Source organism: Macaca thibetana, chromosome X (assembly GCF_024542745.1).
Source record: "Macaca thibetana thibetana isolate TM-01 chromosome X, ASM2454274v1, whole genome shotgun sequence".
NCBI classification, from domain to species: domain Eukaryota; kingdom Metazoa; phylum Chordata; class Mammalia; order Primates; family Cercopithecidae; genus Macaca; species Macaca thibetana.
In genome coordinates this window covers 145,400,286-145,422,027 of record NC_065598.1, presented here as the reverse complement: position 1 = coordinate 145,422,027, position 21,742 = coordinate 145,400,286, and the positions used below count along the sequence as shown (strand labels likewise).

Genomic DNA, 21,742 nt, shown 5'->3' with positions numbered 1-21,742 from the left:
ACATACACAAATGACACAGTAGGTGCTCAATAAATATGAACTGAATGAATACATGAACAAAACTGAGCCAGGCGACCCTAGCCCAGTTGTCCTTGTGAGCAAGGCATGTATTATTAGCAAGACAGCCAGCCAGGGTAGGGGTGTAGTCTGTGGCTATGGTACAGAAGAGCATGTCCAAACAGAGCACAGGAAGACTGAACTTGTAACCCTAGCTTCATTAGCACCATGTTCTAACAACATAAGCTAAAGAACATACTTTCAAGTACAATTTATATCGTGAAGATATGGACACTAGTAACTAGAGAAGTAAATTTTTAAAAAATCATTAATAAGGCATTTATTAATTTTAATGGGTAAAATAATAGTGCTATAGTGGAAAAACATGACAGACACTGCCTTAGCAGAATAATCACAGTTAACATCACTAATAATGGGACAAATCAACAGCATGTCTCCTAAGGTGGTGCACTGAGAACACAGCATCACTTCTGCGGTTTTATGGCTAGAAGTGTGTTAACAAGTGAATTTAAAAAAAATTACAATTCATATTAGGCTGACAGAATACAAAGTATTGCACAAATATCCTTTTAAGGAAAAAAATGTCTAGACTTGAAGAAGGCAAGGTGACATTAAGTCTTAATTTCTTCAACCTTTGTTTTTAAACATTTACTTAGTAGGAAAAAAAAAAAACCCAATGTACTTATGACAGACCCTGAAAATTAGCAGGGGAGAATATCTAAATTTTTAGTCAATTTTTGTCAATGTTGGACAGTATGACATGCCCATTAATATTTAAGGACCAAAAGAGAGCTTTGTGAACTAGGTGCAATGATACCATATGGATACTGTCTGGAATAATCTATACTTGACTCCAGTTAGACAATGGTATTGGGGCAGCCTGCAAAGGTGATGGGGGTGAGCTCATGGTGAGTATATGTCAAAGTCTGTGCTGACACACTCTGTAACAAGACAGTGTGTTCTTTCCAGCATGATTTATCTGACATTTATCAAGAGCCTATCATATAGTATCACGTATTGTGCCACAAAGACGAAAGTCATAAGGAGCCTGTCCTTCCTTGCTTCCTTCCACACAGCACTTGGTTCCCATTACGTGCAGCCCCTCTCTCGTAGAGAGCTCTTTACTTGCATTCATTCTCGATCCTTAGTTGGTAGCTCCTAGAAGGCAGGTGACGGCACACTTCTTCTCCAATCTGGTATGGTGCTTTGCACTCAGAAAGCACTTGGTAAGTATTTTTGGGGACAGAATTCCAAAAGGACCGTTCTCTAAGTTATACGACTACCATTCTTATGGACTAAAAGGTGCTCTTCGAGAGAAACATTAATTGCAGTACTCACTGGAATTCGATTTCGGGACCTGAAAGTTGCAACTCTCCGGAGGTCATCATCTGAGGCACGATACGGAACCACCAAAAGAGCAGGGTAAGTGTCACAGAGCTCATAGCACTTATTAATAAAAGTGATTCTCCAATGGTGATTGGGCAAGCCCTGTGAGGAAAAAAAGGCAATTCAAGTCAGTATTGCTTGACTTCATCTCTGGATTTGGCCTTGGGCCTCTTTTCTTCCTTCTAGCAATATGTGCACATGCCTCTTTGACCACAGGGTGATGACGGTCTACCTATTTATAATAAGGGTGCCAAATCAATAATCCAGACAACGTAAGAACACAAGACAAAACATTGGTGGTTTTTACAGTTCTAAACTATAATTTGTAAATACAGATTCTCTTGAATTCAAAGGAACTCATCTCCCTTTATTTTGTGTCCACATATTCTTTACTACCTGTACCACACAGATAAACCCAAGTTCATCCCCCGCCCATGCACCCCTCCCATCCCCTAAAAAATTACCCTGCTTCATCTTAATCTGGGTCTAACTGAGGGTAGAAAAGAGATCAGGCAACTTCCTCTCCCTGCTCAAAATAGAGTGAACGCTTCAGTCTGCTCCAAAGTGGAAAGAGGCTGAGCTCATGAAGAAAATCACAGAGGGGAAGTAAAGGAAAACCCCTCTGGGGAGGCTCATTTCGCCACCTCCGATGAGTTTTTTTCAATCAAGTTGATCGGAATCGAAGATCGCCCTATAGGTTGTGTTAGAAATACAGTCATTTGCATTTTAAGCAGACTGTTAATGTGACAGGGAGACACAGAAGACACCTCCCACCCTATCATCTCCCCACAAAATTGTATTTAGTATGGAAAAGATTCAGAGGTGGTGGAATATTCTCTCCCCATTCTCACAAATGCACAGATACACACATGAAAGTGAGCTATGTGGGTGTTTGCTTTGGGGACAGACATTGTACCTTTTCTTTAGGTCTGGCCCTAGAGACCACGGACCAAACAGATGTTGAGTCTGATGCTGAGTCCAATTAGACAGTTATAAGTCCCATCAGAAAGTTATAAGAAAAAAAGATTGAATATAATGGCAGTGTAGAACAAAATACCTTCAACAGTTCATATATGCATGCAATCTTAAAAACAGGAACTGTTTTATTTCAAGCTAGAAGCTTTGAACTAAAAAAAAAAAAAGTCTTAATGTTATCAATAACACTTCAAAAATTAGGTAAAAATATTTTAATACATCATTTACAGAGGCCTCCAAAACATGCAAAATGTTTTCATGGTCCTTCTTCTGCCTCAATAGCTAGTCCAGAACAGAAGCCATTAAAATGGGAGGAGCGCAAAGCCTTAGAAAACTCAACAGTCTAAACATGACTTATGGAAGCAACAGGATATACTATCTCACATGTGTTCTAGAGCTAAACTCCTGCACCCAAATTCCAGAGTGTCAAATCTGTTCATGAATATGCAAACCGTTGATTAAGACTAAAACAGGAAATCAATCCAGGTTTTTCATGGTGAAGGTGGTGACTAGATGGTTCTTCTCAAGTCTAGGGTTCTATGATTTTACTTTATATTCACTAACTTTTCATATAAAGCAAATGGGCTTGATCTGATTCTCAAATCTCATCCAACAAAACTTTTCAATTATCTTAAGAGCTTTGTAGAACAAGAATTGTGAATAATCCCATTGTACAACTCCTAGCTGTCTATAAATTTGGTTATACCAGAGGTCAAACTGTGGCTCTTGTTACATATTATGCACAGAATTCCCTTTACAAAAATACTGCAAGAGACTTTTGTTCCTGAACAGCAACATGAGACCAAGCCTCTTGCCTTTATTATAGCAAATAAACATGCATGTAGGTGATATTCATGTAAGAGAGCAGTAAAGGCAATTATAATGTACACTTATCAAAGCTTTCTTGAAAAAGACATCACTACAGGGAAACAGTTTTAATTCATTTGAATCTGCAAACTGAAATGAATATAATTTAAATCTAGCTGCAAGTAATAGTTAAGCTCCCAAACATGCATATACATAGCAACATCAAGTCCTAAAGTGTAACTTCTAAAATGTTTGGCTTTTCTAAATCCTAAGTATTTAATTCATTTCATAAACAACACAAAATTGATGCTCTTCATATAGGGAAGGAAATAGAATTTAGTGATCCAGCCTTCCATGCAGCTTGCATATGGCAATGGAATGAGCTTATAAGTTATACAGTAACAGATAGAATGAGATATATTGTACAAAATGTGGATAATATCACCACCATGGAAAAGATATTTAGCAAGGATGTTGCTGATCTTCAGAAAGCATGGCTGATGACATACTGTCATAATGCATGTTTCAGGTTCATCACATAACAGACAATAGCATCTAACAACTTACCTGCCTCCTGTATTCTTCCACTGGATTGTAAACTGTCCATCCATCCACGTTAAACTTTTCTTCATTTAAAAATGCAAATAATGGCTAGAAAAGGCAAAAAATAAATAAAGTTCAGTGTGAAAGAATAGTCTACTATTATAGTACATCCTTTGATTTCTCGCAAAATAAATTTCGCCAGATTTGCTGACCATGAAATTACAACCCAAACCAAGACTTATAACAAAACAACAACAACAACAACAATAACAAAAACGGTGGAAAACTCAGATCAGACTTACGCTAACTTCTATCTTGAGTAATAGAAAGAAGCCTCAATTTTCTAGGGCTATAAATCTCTCAATTGTTCTTTTAATGATGTTCCACAAAAAAATCAGATTACCAGACCAAAAAGTGCCTATCAATTTTAAACAGTATTAGCAATTGATCAGGTACAAGCCACTAAAAAGAAAGAAGGAAAGGAAGAAAAATAAAATTCATGAATTATTGTTAAAACGGTGCAACTGTCTCAAAAGGGAACAATGACGTGTTTATTTTTTAAAAAGACAGGATATTAAGAAAACTCTGAGTTAACTTCTCTGTGAATTCTGAATCAATGCCCTGGTTTCTGTGAAATGGCAGGACTCAGACCTCTCACTTCTTCTCTATCTATATTCACCCTCAAAGTGCTGTTGATACATTTGATAGCCCCAAATACCATCCATATTCTAGTGACTAGTAAGGACCTATCATTCTCCAGCATCCCCTCTGAATTCCAGACCTGGCTATCCAAGTGTCCACTCTACCACCCCACCAGACTGCCTAAGAGGCATCTGGAGAACTCTCAACACATCCAAAGCCAAACACCCTTGGCTTCCCCTACCCAGTCCTGCTCTTCCCACAGTCTCCCCATTTCAGTACATGACAGCCCCGTCCTTCCAGCTGATTGAGCTGAAAACCTTGGATTCATCTTTGTCACCACATGGCTACCACCCTGGTCCATGCCTCCATGATCTCTTACTTGGTTGATTACAAAAACCTAACTGCTCCCCTGCTTTCATCTTTGTACTTCTCAAATCAGGGTGACAGTGTCATAGGTCAGATCAAGTCCTTTCCTTGCCCCAAATCCTCCTGTAGCTTTCTACTTTGTGAGGAGTAAAGGTGGAAGTCCTTCCAATGGCTTATGCAGCTGTCTGCCATCTGGCCGTCTCCCCCACCACGTCTCTGCTCTCAGACTCACTTGCTCCATGGGAGTCACACCTGCCTCCTGTGCCACTCCCTAAAGGCACCAAGCACATGCCATTCTCAGGGCCTTTGCGGCTACTATTCCATCTGCCTGGAATTCTTTTACCTCATGGCTTCTTGTCTTACTTCTCTCACATCTCTGATCCAATAATCTTAATCAGTAAGACCTTCTCTGACACCCTACAGAAAAACTTGTTATCCTCAAACAGCATTCCCTATTCCCATCTGATTTTCCCTATCGCTTATGATCATTTGCCATATTACATATGTACTTGTTCACTGTACATATATACTATCCCGTCCCCTAGAACATGGGCTCCATGAAAGTACACACTTGCTTCATTCCCATCCTTTATCCCCAGTAACTACAATGGCGCCTGGTCAGAGGGAGGCAGAACACAGGCTCGCTGACCGAATGAAGACATGAAGGCCCACACAGCCCCTGTACAACCACCTTCTCTGGAGGCGCTGCGTCTGGGCACTTTTCCTCTATGTAGCTCCCTCCCCATCCATTTTCCTCTGTCATCAGACTAATCACTTTGAACACCAGTGTTCCCTCCCCTACAACACAGTGTATTTCTGGAAAAGCATCTTTCAGCAGCAACAGTTTTCTGCATGTGAATGGCAAGAAGTTTAAGGTGAAAACTGCCCAAGAACATGCTCTCCAGAATGTCTTCTCAAACTTTCCCAAGCACGCAGCACGCTCTGCAGGTCTCAACTCTGGCAGCGCTAGGCCTGAGTGCTGTTTATTCTGGATGGCTGGCATGATAAGCACGCACTGATAATGACGCTGACCTAGCTAAGCAATGCACTGAGGCTTTCACCTGACACTGAATCCACAGCAATGCTTACTTATTCCGTACCACCGGGGAAACTAAGTGATTTCGGTTAAGTTTAACTTAAAGACAGAGGGATGTGGGGTGAAAATAGCACTAAAATGTTTGGTGCACTCCTTTATCCATAAACAGAATATATGGGACATGCCTAAGCATTCTCTTGGCAATATATCATTACTATGAACATCTGATACTACACTGGTCAGTACTTGGCACAGGTAAACATTCAGGATTGTTGAATGATTTGAATGATGTGCTGTTAACATGGTTGTAGATGGTTTGAGACCTAAGGCTCTACTATCACTTTAGAAGAAAACCTAGAACTTGCTTTCTTGAAATAAGTTCCTGACTTCAACATGATTTTTGTTCATTTGTTTGTTTTTAGTTATTTGCATCTTTCTCATGAAGCTCAAGTGAATATGGCAGCTTTTAAAAACCAAAGTGAAAAATTCCTAAATTGAAGGCCCAGATAAAGCTTTCCTTCCAGAAAAAAATCATCATGTGTAGTAATGCTATCAGTATTAACTTTCAAGCAGTATTTTCAACCTAAGTTACTATTTTTTAATCACTAATGTTAAAGCACCTTCTTATTTTTGCTTCCAATATTCCTGTATCTTACATGAAAATTTCTAAGTTTACGAAATTGTTATCAGAAGATCAAAGTTATATGGCCTAAACAAAAATTATCTACATAACTTCCTTAATATGTTTTATAAGAGAACCTGAACAGAAGCAACATCAAATTTTTTTTGTCATTAGTATGAGACTCAGACAATGTCCCCATGGTAACCACACATCAGGTGGCCTCTCTCATGAGATCACTTCTACAATGACACTTCACATTCTGACTAATATCCAGAATGAGTCAACTAACTGGTATCCTTTAATCCAAAACATGCCTATTAGAATTGGTGACAAAAACAACTCCCAGTTTACTCTTGATGCTAAGAGCCAGGCTTGGACCCCAAATATTTCAGGACGAATTATGAATCGCACAACGGCCAAATATTTCTCCTCATGAAGTACATAGCAACATATCTAATATTGCATTGGAGCTTAGGGTAGAAGAGACTGGGTGCTTAAACCAATATTTTCACCATTCCAATAAATTAGCTTACAAACACAAAAAAACATTTTTCAAAAAGCATTACTAGGTGGTGTTTATGTGGTGTTTTTCTTTAAAAACTAAGTTTTCCATAAGCTACTTGGTTTAACTGAAGTGAGCAGTCTGAAAGAGCCAATGCCACCATTTTCTAAACTTGAAAGTATGAGGACTTACTTTTCAGACATATTTTCTTTTTTTCTTAAAGATTAAGAGAATATAGGCTCTCAGAGTAACATAAAGTTGGATTATTACAAAAACAAAAATAAATAACAGAACACATTCATCTGTACCTCATTATCAAAAAGTATAAAATTCCTTACAAGTGGCAACTTGTTACAAACCTAATTAAAGCTCCTATTTCAAAATTGTTAAAGCCTAAAGTGAATAGGTTATATGTCTTGAGGTTTTTAGCTGTCATTTACTTTCTCTTCCAGACAATGTATTCTTTAACACTTTATTAATGTGTTGACACTTTCAACTATTATTCTTAAATATAACCTTGGGCCAAATTTTGACCCTTAATTTGAGAACTCTAAATCACATGGAGAGAGCTGGCTCTAGAGTATTTTCCATTATAACTATCAAGCAGGGCGTCTTGTTTGCTAAATGGGTAATGATAAAGCTTACTCAATGAACATGTCCAAGTACTGATTTCATCGCCTATGGAAAATTCAAGAATGATTCGGTCCCAGTTGAGCAAAGTCTTAGGCAGAGAAGACATTTTGCTGAGCATCACCTTTCAGTTGATGCTTCAGCAAGTCCTACATGGCTTTTTTCTAGGGCGCAGTCCTTATCTAGGGCTCTGCCTCAGAATCGGGGGTGAAGTGGGCTGCTTTTTCCAGATACTAAACCATGCCCTGTGCCCTGCCTCACCCCTACTGAACCAGAATCTCTAGGGGGTGACTTTCTACCTCCTTGGTCCTAGAAGGGCCAAGTGGGATGTACCAGAACTCTCAGGAATGTAGCCTAAGGATTCTGTGTGGTCAAGCTGTTAGGGAGCTCTTTAGTTTGTTTTAGATTATTTTGAAATAATTATAGATTCACAAGAAGTAAATCTTCAGCCAGCCTCTCCAGGTGTTAACGTCTTGTATAACTTTTAGCACAATATCAAAATCAGGAAACTGACAGAAAATACTCTCAAATGGCCACCCTCACCTTCCTCAAGTGAGCAAGTTACATCTTCCTTAATTTTGCTCTATATTAGTATTTGGGCGTTTCATCAATTCACAATTCACTAGATCCCTACTAGTCAGGAGATACTGTACATGGAGACTTTTTTTTTTTAAGCAATCATGTGCATTGTTTCCAGATTAAAAATAGCACAATGTAACATTTGAAAAATGTTAAAGGACAAACTTGAGATGAAACTCCCTGATTTCACACCAGGGATAAAAAACAGCTCTGACATAGGGAATATAACTTGTCATTTTAATTTAGCTACATTTATCATTGTAACTTCTAGGGGTAAAGACTCTGAAATGACAATAGATTTTAGCTTTCACTTAATTAGCCATTATTTTTAAATGGCACCTATATAAAGATGCACTGATTTCCTTAAAACATCTAGATTGGATTTTTTGTTTATTTAGCAGAATCTATAAATATTAAGCAACTCTTGAGTTTCCTTTGAGGATGGACAGCTGTCTGTCACTGTTATAGGCTCTCTCCAGCTCATAATCAGGGGAATAAATTGATAAACTATGAACATTTAAAAGTGTTTTCAAATGATGTTAACAGCACGCAATGGCAAAATTGATGAACATGATTTTTCAGGAAGATGACTCTTAATGACCTATGTTCTCCAAATACCTAAACTTAAAACTTCAGGGAACCACTTACTAACTGCTTCTGTTTTGTTTGTTTGTTTGTTTGTTTTTGTTTTTGGAGACAGAGTCCTGGCTCTATCGCCCAGGCTGAAATGCAGTGGTGCCATCTTGGCTCACTGCAACCTCCGCCTCCTGGGTTCAAGCAATTCTCGTGCCTCAGCCTCCAGAGTAGCTGGGACTACAGGCACGCATCACCATGCCCGGCTAATTTTTTTGTATTTTAGTACAGACAGGGTTTCACCACATTGCCCAGGCTGGCCTTGAACTCCTGAGCTCAGGCAATCTACGACCCTTGGCCTTTCAAAGTGCTTGGACTACAGGCGTGAGCCACCACATCTGGCCTAACTGCTTCTTTCTGGATTAAATTTTGTAACGTTTGAACAGGAATTGAAGCTAGCTTTTTTTTTTTTTTTTTTTTCCGAATTTGATTTCTGAAATTAAAGACACTCATCTTTTTAAAAAGCTTCCATCTACCATTTAAGGATACAGTAATGTAAAATTACCCCATTTTCATCTTTTAGATTAAACTTTAGAAACAAGACTTGTTCATGTAAGAAAAAAATGCTTTCATTAAAATTGGAGGGGAAAGTCTAAAATTTTAAAGAACCATAGGACGTACTGATATTTGCTAAAGCTTATAATTCTAACGCCCTAATGCTAGATAATGCTTTCTGTGTATTTCACACGACTTGACACAGTAAGTTCATTTATATCAGTTTTGATGCAGTTATTCCAAAAACCTGACAAAAGTTAAACAGGTCAAAAGCAGCTAGCACATAAATTACCATTTATACTTCTGTTTGCATAAACAATTCTCCTAATCCTATTTCTACTACTGACTAAATCAGTACCTCTGGGGGAAATGGCTTGATATTCCTGTGTCATCATTGTCTTCATATATAAACGTACATATTTATTTATTCAGGAAAGGACCACAAATGTACATTTGAAATGTCATTTGAAACTATTCTGGAAAAAAGAATATTCTTTACAACTTGTCCACTATCGTAATCATTTAAGGTTGAGATTTCTGAGGGTTCATAAATTGTCCCTCTTCTCACTATAGTTCTCTCTCCTGGCAATTTTGGCCACATCTATGCAAATGCTAATGACATGATGTGGATGTGATCCAGGCCTACCAAATAAAGCTCTCCCCAAGCCAGAGCTCTGGATCTATGTAGTCATCTGTCTCCCAGGTATCTCTGCCTGGCTGTCTCACAGACACTCTTAACTCAACATATCCAAAATGGAACTTGCCACCTCTTCCTCACTCCCTTCCTATAGTCCCCATCTCAACCACTGGCCCCACCATCAGTCTGGTTATCCAGGGTGGATTCTTCCCTCTCTATCATCCCATCCTCCCTCATAACTACATTCAGTCAACCACCAAATTCTGATTTTACCATCTGAATCTTTCTCAAAAGCATCATCTGGAATCCCTGTCCACTGCCCCATTTCAAGCCCCCATCATCAAGGACTGAGGTGACTAACAAAAATCCCCAGAAATGGTCTTCCTCTCTCCTCCACTCCCGTCCCCTCTACCTACTCTGCACACACTGCAGCCCGGCAATCTTTTTGAAATGGAAATTTAATCATGCCACATTACTGCTTGAAACCATTAAATGGATCCCTTCACCTTCAGATAAAAAGCAGACGTTCTGAGTGGGGAATGTTAGGCTCTGCAACCTTTGGCCCAGCCTCCTCTGCCCCCAGTACTATCTCCTGTTGGTACCCCCACATGCACGCTGTACTCCTGGACACCAAACTGCATGTGGGTTCAGCCTGCATCTGTGCGGCCTCTTTGCATGCCCACAGACTGTTCCTTCAGTATGGCATGTCAATTTCTGCCTGACAAATGCTCCTACTCATCTTTAAGAATCTGACTCCTCTAGGAAGCCCTCCTTTGTGTTCCTGTGACATCCTGTGCACCACTCACTGTATCATATGCATCTGTTTGTTTGCATTACCCAGGAAAACAGCACTCCTTGGGAACAGGAAGTGGGTATCAGCTCTAGATCCCTGGGCACAGCCATAATGTAGCATTCTGTAATTGCTTAAGCAACAGTAGAAAGGAAAAGAAAAAGAAGAGGAACAAGGGGAGGCTGGTTCTACCATACAGTGCAACATCTTATAAAGCTTCAATAGTTAAAAGAGCACACCTGGTGCATGAATAGAATAATTAACGCAAGACGAGAACCTCTTAGAAATAAAATCAAACACACAGAGGAATTTAGTATGAGATAAGGACAGTACTTCAAATCAGCAAACTAGTCAACAAATGATATTGCAACAGGAGGGGAAGAAAAAGTTGGATTCATATCTTATACTTTAACTCCAAATAAATTCCAAATAGATGAAATACTTAAATCTTAAGGAAGAAACCAAATTACTAGAGGAATATGAGATAATTTATTTTATTTATTTTGTTATTTTTTTTTGGAGATGGAGTCTCACTCACTCTGTCGCCCCAGCTGGAGTGCAGTGGAGCAATCTCAGCTCACTACAAACTCTGCCTCCCAGGTTCGAGTGATTCTCGTGCCTCAGCCTCGCAAGTAGCTGGAATTACAGGCATGCACCACCACACCCAGCTAATTTTTGTATTTTTAGTAGAGACAGGGTTTCGCCATGTTGGCCAGGTTGGTCTTGAATCCCTGACCTCAGGTGATCTGCCTGCCTCAACTTCCCAAAGTGCTGGGATTGCAAGGCATGACTCACCATACCTGGCTGAGATAATTCCTTATAAGTCTGAGTAGGGAAGATCTTCCTCATTGGGATATAAAGCCGAGAAGCTATAAAAGAAAAGTGTGCAGAAGAATTAACATGGCAGGCCTGAGGCTGCTCTCCTTAGAAAGGCCTGCTTACATGGCTGGCCCTTGCCAGACACTTGGTAATTTGGATTTCAGCAGAGTTCTCACCATTCCCCACTGGTAAGATTGGTTCACTGTGCCTAAACTGTTTGTATAAACAATGTGGTTTACACTGAACTCCTGCTTTTCTTCTGGAAGCCTGGAATTTTCCTTTGTGCTAGGCAGTGGGTGCTTACATGGTCAGCCCTAATAAACACTGTGGACACAAAGTCTCTAATGAGCTTCCCAGGTGGGCAGCATCTCATATGTGCTGCACAACTCATTGCTGGAGGAATTAAGTGCATCCTGTTTGATTCCACTGGACAAGAACTCTGGAAGCCTGTGCCTGGTTTCCTCCGAATTTCAACCCATGTGCCTTTTCTCTTTGCTGGTTTTGTTTTGCATCCTTGTGCTGTAATAAGCCATACCTGTGAGTACAATCATATGCTGAGTCCAGTGAGTCCTCTTATTGAGTCACCACACGTGGGGGTGGTTTTAGAGCCCCTCAACACACAGACTCTCAAATGCTACCAAATGAATAGAAAACAATTCTCCATAGCAAAATCCATCATAAAGTCAAAAAACATACAGGAAAAATATTAGTCACTCATATCAAACATCACTACAGCTATTACATAAAAAGTACCTACAACTAACAAGAAAAAGACCAAACATCCAAACAAAAAATAGGTAAAAGATACAGAGAATGGAGAAATGCAAATACAGATAGCTCAAGCCTAAAGATATTCAATTTTACTCAAACAAGATAAATACAAAATAAAACTTAAAGCTACATTTTCACCTATTAGATTGAAAAAGATTAAAAGAGGCCGGGCGCGGTGGCTCAAGCCTGTAATCCCAGCACTTTGGGAGGCCGAGACGGGCGGATCACGAGGTCAGGAGATCGAGACCATCCTGGCTAACACGGTGAAACCCCGTCTCTACTAAAAAATACAAAAAAAAAAAAAAAAAAACTAGCCGGGCGAGGTGGCGGGCGCCTGTAGTCCCAGCTACTCGGGAGGCTGAGGCAGGAGAATGGCGGGAACCCAGGAGGCGGAGCTTGCAGTGAGCCGAGATCGCACCACTGCACTCCAGTCCGGGCGACAGAGCGAGACTCTGCCTCAAAAAAAAAAAGAAAAAGAAAAAAGAAAAAGATTAAAAGATCAGAAAACATACTGGGTTGTTATGGTAAGCAGAATAAAGACCTCCCAGTCGGGGCTGGGGCTCACGCCTGTAATCCCAGCATGTTGGGAGGCCAAGGAGGGCAGATCACTTGAGGTCAGGGGTTCAAGACCAGCCTGGCCAACATGGCAAAACCCCACCTCTACTAAGAATACAAAAATTAGCCAGGTGTGGTGGCCCATGCCTGTAATCTCAGCTACTCGGGAGGCTGAGGCACGAAAATCGCTTGAACCTGGGAGGTGGAGGTTGCAGTGAGCTGAGATTGCGCCACTGCACTCCAGCCTGGGCAACAGAGCAAGACTCTGTTTAAAAAAATAATAAGAAGAAGAAGAATGTCTTCCCAAAGATGTCTATGTCCTAATAATCCCTCAAACCTGTGTTACGTTACCATACATGGCAATGAGGATTTAAGGTAGCACACGGAATGAAGATCGTAGGGTAGAGAAGCACATTCACTGGGCAACGTCTATCGGTAGATGGAAATAGGTACATAACAGTGTATATAGCTCTCTACCATTAGTGTTAAGGGGGAAGGAATGTGAATCAGTTAAGTGTATAGGCCTAAACTATCACTGGGTGGAGAGGCAATAAACTGAAACCTTGGTTGTCTATGAGGAGGGAAATGAGGTGGCTGAAGTGTGCTGGGAGGGAGATATTTTTTCTGTATACCCTTTTACAGTTCCTGAATTGTCAATCATGAACATATATTATCTATTTACAACTTAAATTAAAAAGTAAATACTTATTGAATAAATGCTCTTTCTAAAAAGCAGAATATTCTCATTGATGTCTTGGTTGCTACTGATTCCGATTAATTCGCTCTATTTACATTAGTATATCCACTCGATAAACATTTACTGAGGCTCTACTATGAACAAGGTATGAAGTGGAGAAAAAGGCAAGGAAGACACAGCCTCTGTCCTTAAGGAGTTGGAAGTTATCCAAAGGAGAGAGATGAGGAGGGCACACAGAGACGAAAGCAGCAAGTGCCACAGGTGGGAGAGAGAAAGTACTATGAGGCCCAGAGAATGCCCACATTACTTCTTGACAGATGGGGCTTGGAGGGACGTTGTTGGTATCTGAACTACCCTGCAAGGATAAGACAACTCCGGACACGACAACAATAAAAAGGCACAAACGGCAGCCAAACTCAGAGAATACATGGCCACTGGTGAACACCTCAGTCTACACTCACTCCACTAAGTGAAGACGGTAACAAAAAATGGAGAGAGGTGGGCCACACTGTGAAAGAGACAGAGGTCTGCCTGCACACCGACAGACAGGGAGGAACCAGCTGAAGTTTGGGGGCAAGGGTAGGAGACAGAATAGAACTAGAAAGACCTCCAAACAATGTTCCAACAGTTTAGAAGAGAGGAGATGAAGATATAAACTAAGTCAGGCTGGGGAGGCAGAATCCCCTGGATTTAGTACATGCTACGAAACAGGGGCCAGGTATGGTGGCTCATGCCCTGTAGTCCCAGCACTTTAGGGGGCAGAGGCAGTAGGACTTCTTGAAGCCAAGAGTTTGAGACCAGCCTGGGCAACACAGTGAGACACCATCTAAAAGAAAAGAAAAATAAATCAGCCAGGTGTAGAGTCATGGACCTGTGGTCCCAGCTACTGAGGAAGCTGAGGTGGGAGGACTGCTTGAGTCCAAGAGGTCAAGGCTGCGGTGAGCTGTGATCGCACCACTGCACTCCATCCTGGGTGACAGAGCAAGACCCTGTCTAAAAAAAAAAAAAAGAAAAAAAAGAAAAGAAAACAAGAAAAGGAAGAAATGAAAACCTCTGATGGCCTTGATTTCGAATGTTCAAATGTGAATGAACAAGAGGATGATGATATCATTAAGAATAACTGGGAACGGGCCGGGCGCGGTGGCTCAAGCCTGTAATCCCAGCACTTTGGGAGGCCAAGACGGGCGGATCACAAGGTCAGGAGATCGAGACCAGCCTGGCTAATACGGTGAAACCCCGTCTCTACTAAAAAATACAAAAAACTAGCCGGGTGAGGTGGCGGGCGCCTGTAGTCCCAGCTACTCGGGAGGCTGAGGCAGGAGAATGGCGTAGACCCGGGAGGCGGAGCTTGCAGTGAGCTGAGATGCGGCCACTGCACTCCAGCCTGGGCGACAGAGCGAGACTCCGTCTCAAAAAAAAAAAAAAAAGAATAACTGGGAACACACACGAGTGGGTTTCTGGGGCATATGAGAGTCATTTTAAACTGACCTTCGGTGTTGCTTGAAGTTCTGTAACAGCTACAGGGAAACATAAAGCTATAGATTTGGAAGCCATGCTTCTTAGAAAGGCAATGTTCGTGGACATGAGTTTGCCCAGGGCATAATTCAGAGCAAGGACAGACTTTTGTAGAAAACCCATGTCTAGATGGTAGAAGGATGCAGAGGAGCCAGAAAAGAAGTGAGAGGCAGAGAATTTAGATCTCAGAAGCTATGGGGAAAGTTAGGTTTCAAAAAAAAGAGGGAGAGATATCTGCAAATGTGATGGTCTATATGCCATGATGGGACTTCTGATGAAAACACCTAAAAATGCTGGATATAACTGAGACTTTTTTTACTCAGAAGCCAAAAACTAACTGCAAACAGGAATGCAGACAGCAAGAGGAACACACCGGCTTTCACTTTTAGGCCACTTCCAGAACTGGTTTTCCTGGCCTCTTGGGGCACAGGAGATAGGGCCCGAAGACCTGGCCCACCCAAAATGAGGAGTCAAATTAGAAACCTCCCAAGTGCTATACTCAGGGGAAGGATGAATGGGAAAGGACCACCTGGGGACTTCAAGCGAACCTTCCTGTCCAGATTATTGGTGCTGAGCAAGGGAGGAAACAAATCCCTACCACCATCCTCCACTAGAAATTTGTCATCACAAGTCAGCCCTTAAGTAGTATGTGGACCAAACTCACAAAACTTAGATGGTTCCCAAAACATCCAACCTGAGAATTTAATTCATAAGCGTCCCAAACCAGTTGTGCTTCAAGATGCCTGGCAGAAAGAAACACAAATCCTCTCTTGGTAAAACTGCCTTCAGTCATAGCCTCAGAGTATTCTCACAGATAAAGTTCCAAGGAATAGGAATTTGCAGGCAATAATCACAAGACACACCCACATCAGACACGAAGTGCCATGAGCCAGCAAACACACACACCTGTGGTAGAAAAAGGCCACACAGACTCCAGGTATTGTAATCATCAGATGCATATTATAAATTATATTTAATGTGCTTTCAGAAGTCAAAAAGAGGATAAGAAATCTGAGCACAGAAGAAGAGATTATAAATAATGGCCAAACAAATCTGAAAAACAATCAAATAGAACTTTTATAATTAAAAAAACATAACAATGGAAATTTTAGCAAACAAAAACTCAGATCAGGCACAGCTGAAATAGAAGATAAAACTGAAGAAATTACCCAGCTTACATCTCAGGAGAGACAAAGGAAAGTTCCATCCATCAGTATTCTTTAGATTTTATACATATTTTATAAATATCCTCTTGTATCTACTCAATATTTTAAAAGCACCACTTTGAAGGGAAGGGGTGGGATAGTTGAGAGTCAAACAATAGTGCAGTTGAAAAGCATATGGTCTAACAGACTACCAAGTTTTCTAACTTGTAGGGCCTTGGGTCATTTTCAGAAGAATCATTCCACTCCAGTGAGCGGGCTAGAAGTCTGGTTGCAATGAGTTATGGAGTGAGTGGATGCGGGCAGGGAATTCTATGCTTCTGACCATAGACAGCAATGCTACAGGAGACCAGGTGAAATGTCAGTTCCAGAGGACGGGCAATACGGAGAAGAACCAAGCACATTTCAAGGCTGAGAGGGAGAAGGTGGTGGAGACAGAGAGATCAATGAGAATAGAGGACCAAGTCTTAGAGGAGGCAGGAAGGAAGGAGACTTAAAAGCATAACTAGTATGTCAATTTGCCAAGTTAACTGTTGATTCAAGAAAAAAAGTCCTGCCCAAAAAGGAAACAGAAAACCAAGAAATAACTTTTAGTCATCAGGCCACATCTAGGCTAAAAGCATGTGTATATGCACTTCATTTCAGTGTCCCTGTGAAAATGAGCTCTTTCTCTTTATGTAGTAATTCCATAATCAGCCCAGAAAGTAAGGGTCCACTAAATTTAAGCTTCGTTTAAAATTTCAAAGCAATTTATAAAAATTTCCACATTTCTGAGGCACAAAATAAAACATCCTATGTTGGCTGGGTGCGGTGGCTCACGCCTATAATCCCAGCACTTTGGGAGGCTGAGGTGGGTGGATCACGAGGTCAAGAGATCGAGACCATCTTAAAACGGTGAAACCCCGTCTCTACTAAAAATACAAAAATTAGCCGGGCCTGGTGGTATGCGCCTGTAGTTCCAGCTACTCGGGAGACTGAGGCAGGAGAAGTGCTTGAACTGGGGAGGTGGAGGTTGCAGTGAGCCGAGATCGTGCCTCATGCCACTGCACTCCAGCCTGGTGACAGAGCAAGACTCCGTCTAAAACAAACAAACAAACAAACAAAGAAAAAACCATCCTATGTCCTATGTTAATTCTCCATTCACAGGATCGTTTATAGGATCATTTATACCTGTCGTTCAAATGATCATAAAAGATATATACCTCCATAATGCACTCTACTAACTTTTATGACAATTTTTTTACAAGTAAGCACAATTGGAGTAGAGCAGGAGAGGACACAGGGTAGATATGGTAGTGTTTAAGCCATATGGCAGGGCTTGAGGTGGTTCACCAAAGCTAGGCAAAAATAAATAAGCAGCAAAGACTATGAAAACCAAAGGCAGCTGTAATAAACACCTGCAAATGCTGATGAGCCCTGCTCACAAAGGTGCTGCTGCTGTTTAGAAGAGCTTGCTTCCATCCTTTGCATGCAGTCTATCTAATGCACTACGCCAGCAGTCCTCAGAAGGCTGCTAGTCTCCACAGCAAAGGTCGTGCAACCCAGCTGCTTCTCTCCTGAAATTAGAGCTAGCAAGAGCAAGTTCCCTCACCTGTGTATTTTCTGACTGACATAAGAAGGTCAAATATCTCCCACCACACATACGAAAACAAAAATTTCGCAACTATATGACTGCTAATCAGTTCATAGAATAACAGAAGTATTGTGATGCTAAAGAGCTTAATGCAGAATGTCAAAGAAGAGTGGCAAGTGCAAAAACATAAACTTGAATGAGCCATGTTTCCCTAAAAGTAGTAAGCCTGAGCAGGGTCAAAAGATGGAAAGAAAGACATGGAAAACCATTTCTGAATAATTCTTTTCATACGTATCACTGCCCCCCATATCTCACCCTTCTAGGTCAGCTGCTTTCTGGATTTAATGCTCTGACTTTCAAAGAGTCCTTTCTCAGGGTACAACCAATGGTTTGTTAATAAGAATACTAATCTATATACAGCATCTTTCTTTTAAAGAGCTTAAAGTGCCCCACATGTTATCATGTTCACTTTATTAATAGTCTTGGGCAAAAGTGTGCTGGGTAATCATCCTTATTCTCTACACCTGCTGAGAAAACAGCACACTAAGAACAGAACTGACATTTATTGGGTACTTATTGCATGCCAGGCAGCGTCGTAAGTACTTTACATTTAATCCTCACAAAACCCCAACGGGGTAGAGACTGTTATTATCTCCATTACAGATGAGAACACAGAAGTGCATAAACATTATGTGACTTCCAAGGTCACCAAGCAGGTAAGTGACTGAGCTGGATTCAGACACAGACCACTGGACTCCAATGGCACATGCTTGTTACCACACACCAGAAGGGCTCTGTAAACATGGGCCTTCACAGGGTCTCCCCAACGGTGGCTGCTATGAGCCTGGCACCTGGGTCTCAGGCTTCATTTCTTCTAGCCCTAGACTTCCTTTATGTGAGTCTATATCCCATGAGTTTATTCATAAACTCTAAACCTTCACTTAAAATTCAAGAAAATCCATGTGCGCCTATTGCTGTAAAGGTAGATTTAAGTGACTATATTAACACCTACAACAACTTAAAGTGCATGTTATTCTACATATTCTACCATTACCTAAAATGGTGTTTTTCAAACTTTTTGGACCACGATTAACGGTAAGCAGTGCACTTCAACACCATGACCCAGTACACACATACACTGGAGAGAAATGTTTCACGAAGACACACTCATCCATATTATGTGTTATGTTCTTAATATATTCTATTCTATTTAAAAATGCTGGCTGCAACCTAATGAATTGATTTTATGACTCACTGATAGGTTAGGATTGACAGTTTAAAAAACTCTCATCTAATATGTGTATTATCTCTGATTATCCCATCTGAGTAAAAAATGAGCAAACGAAGAAAATCAATAAAAGAACAACTTTGCCAATGAACATATCACCCCAACAATCAAACTCTTTATCTTTCTGTAGCCTTATCAGGCTCTGTTCAGTTATACATGATTTTAATTTCTGCCTTAAAAAAATCACCATACTATCAAAAACACTGACACTTCTTATTAAAATATATCATTTACCTATAACTAGTATTGAGCTGCATGCAATTTATGAGAATTCAGTACAATTTCTAGTGTTTGAAAAGCAAAGCAAATAGATTTTAAAAAAGAAAATAAATGAATAAATTTCTATTTTTGGCCAAAATAGAAAAGTTACTAAAAAAAAAAGTGTGCATCTTACCAGATTGACATAACACAGAAACAATGAAGTTAATGGTTTGGGGTGAACTCTGTGTTGCCGAACAGCTCAAGTTCAATTCAAAGTGTAAGCCATGACTTGAAAACATGGAGTGGTGAAAATACTAATGGGACAGGAGGCCAGAGAGAGCCAAAGGGGTGGTCTGAAATGAAAAAGCCCACTCATGGTGTATTCATGACCTGGCCAGAGTCAGGACCCAGCTTGCTTGGCCTCCAGACACCATTTCACAGATGCAACAGCAAGTTCACTTCTGACTTCAAATGCCAATAAAAATCACCAAGATAATCTGCAGCTGGCTGAACAGTTCCAGTAATATTAACAAAGTAATCTTTTTCGAGCAGGGGCCCTTTGTATTGCTCAAGGCAATGGGGCTTATGTTACCTCTAGGAAAGCCCTTTTTGGCACACTCCCACATTCCCCACCGTGACAGTTAGGAAATTTTTCTTCCCCTCCTGTCTCAGAAAAATAACGGTCCCTCCTCCTTTCCCAAACTGCCCCACAAACTGGGCTGGGTCCCATCCCCCTCTGCCTTCTTCAGGATCCTGCTCAAGAAAAGATCCCTTCTCTCTCGTGCCTTGAGAAGAGACAAGATTTCTTTCCACAAATATATTCATTTTCCTTTTTCAAATTCTACGGTAAAAACATTCTTCCCTCAACATGCCTGCTACTCTTTTTTAAACCAAGTATGCTTCCTTTAAACACCTGCAAACTGGTGTTTGTTCCCTTCACCCTGAGATCATTTTCTGAGATTCATAAAAGTTAAAAAAAAAAAATATATATATATATATATATATATGCGCCAGGCACTGGACCGGGCACTAGAGTTGCAAAGATAATAAAAGGAGGTCCCGACTTTAAGCAGGTCACAGTTAGGAGGTCAGCTCCCCAGGGAGCTTGTGATCCATCTCCCTGGCTCTCCCAGCACTGACACCCATGACATCCTGTTAATCCTTTCCAGGCTCTTCCCTTGCCTCTGCAACCATCTTCGCTCCCTAAAAGATGGCCTCTCCCAAGATTCTGGTTCGGGACTTCTCTATTACATACCAGGATTACTTTACTAGGGCCCCACAAAGGGGCTTCAGAGGGGCCCGACATCCTCTAAAATTTTAGGTAAGGTTTTGTATATGACTGCATATTTGAGGGGAAGAGAAGCTATAATTTACTTCGTATTCTCAAAGGAGCCCATAACTTCAAATGACTTAAGAACCTATTCCAAATCTACGTCTCCAGACTCTTTTCTGAGGGGCAGGCCTTCAGTGGCTTGCTGTCAATTCTGTCAAAATACATGAAATGCTATGTGTCCAAAACAGAATTCATTGTTCCTCCCCCTTCCCCTTTCTTCCACCTGTTTCTGCAAATAAAATCTTTTTCTGACTTTCCTACTCTGTGGACAGTGCCCTACCCTCATCACTCAAGTTCCAGACCTCAGAAGTCCTTCACTGGAAATTGAATCCATCCTTCAAGGCCCTACACTAACAACTATCAATTCCATGCAGGCTTTTCCAATTTTGGTTAGATGTGGTCTCTTCTTCCTGTGAGTCCCCAGTGGATTTCCTTTGCGTTTCTCTTGCACAACTGAATGTATACTATCTTATATTGGGGCTAACCATATTTGTCACATCACTACTGTTTGGCTGTCACATCCCTCAGTGGGACCAGGTACCACTCATCCTACACACTACTTATCCTTGAATGCCCCCACTGCATCCTGACACTATCCAACACAAGACATGAAATGAACTTGACTGATGAAACAGTTGCACATGTGGACTTGAGTATCAGGGACTGCTATTCCAAAAGCAGGTTCAAGGGCTGATCTGTTTCAATCTGTATCTTGTATTATATTGGTGACTGGCAAATGTTTTTAAGGATGACTTTCAGTGATCAAAACCTAAGATAATGTCATTTTCCAAAACTTCAGATGAGCAATTCAGTTGACCTTTTTTTTTTTTTTTTTTGGCAGTTTGTTACTTTATTGACTTCCTAAAACAAGAAGCAGGGATTCTCAGCACAGGTATGAAAAATATGGCCAAGTACCACAGACTTGAGAAATCAAGCCCTCTGTGGATGACTCCAATAATAGCAACAGAGATTTCTAGGTTTTGGTGTTAGATTTGCAATATTCAGAAACATCCATCTCATTTGTTTCCATATAGTGATTTTTCCTTCCTTTCTACTAAACCTGAGTTCAAGAAAAAAGCCATCATTACAAAACTCCCATGCAGATGCCACTGTGCTGACAGTAGAGAGAGAAATAAAGGCTGATCCCTGCCTTGATAAGCTCATAA

The 21,742-nt window shown here is 40.8% G+C and overlaps 1 protein-coding gene across 4 annotated transcripts in view; it reads right to left on the bottom strand.

Moving 5' to 3' along the window:
* The window catches only part of MTM1 (myotubularin 1), a 106,637-nt gene that overhangs the window by 29,258 nt on the left and 55,637 nt on the right, over positions 1–21,742 (bottom strand). For all 4 annotated transcript variants that reach the window (XM_050775334.1, XM_050775333.1, XM_050775336.1 and 1 more), the window contains exons 7-8: positions 3,754–3,837; positions 1,357–1,506 (exon numbers count right to left, since the gene is read on the bottom strand). In XM_050775334.1, the coding sequence (XP_050631291.1) occupies positions 1,357–1,506; positions 3,754–3,837 (234 nt within the window). The remainder of the gene's footprint in view (positions 1–1,356; positions 1,507–3,753; positions 3,838–21,742) is intronic.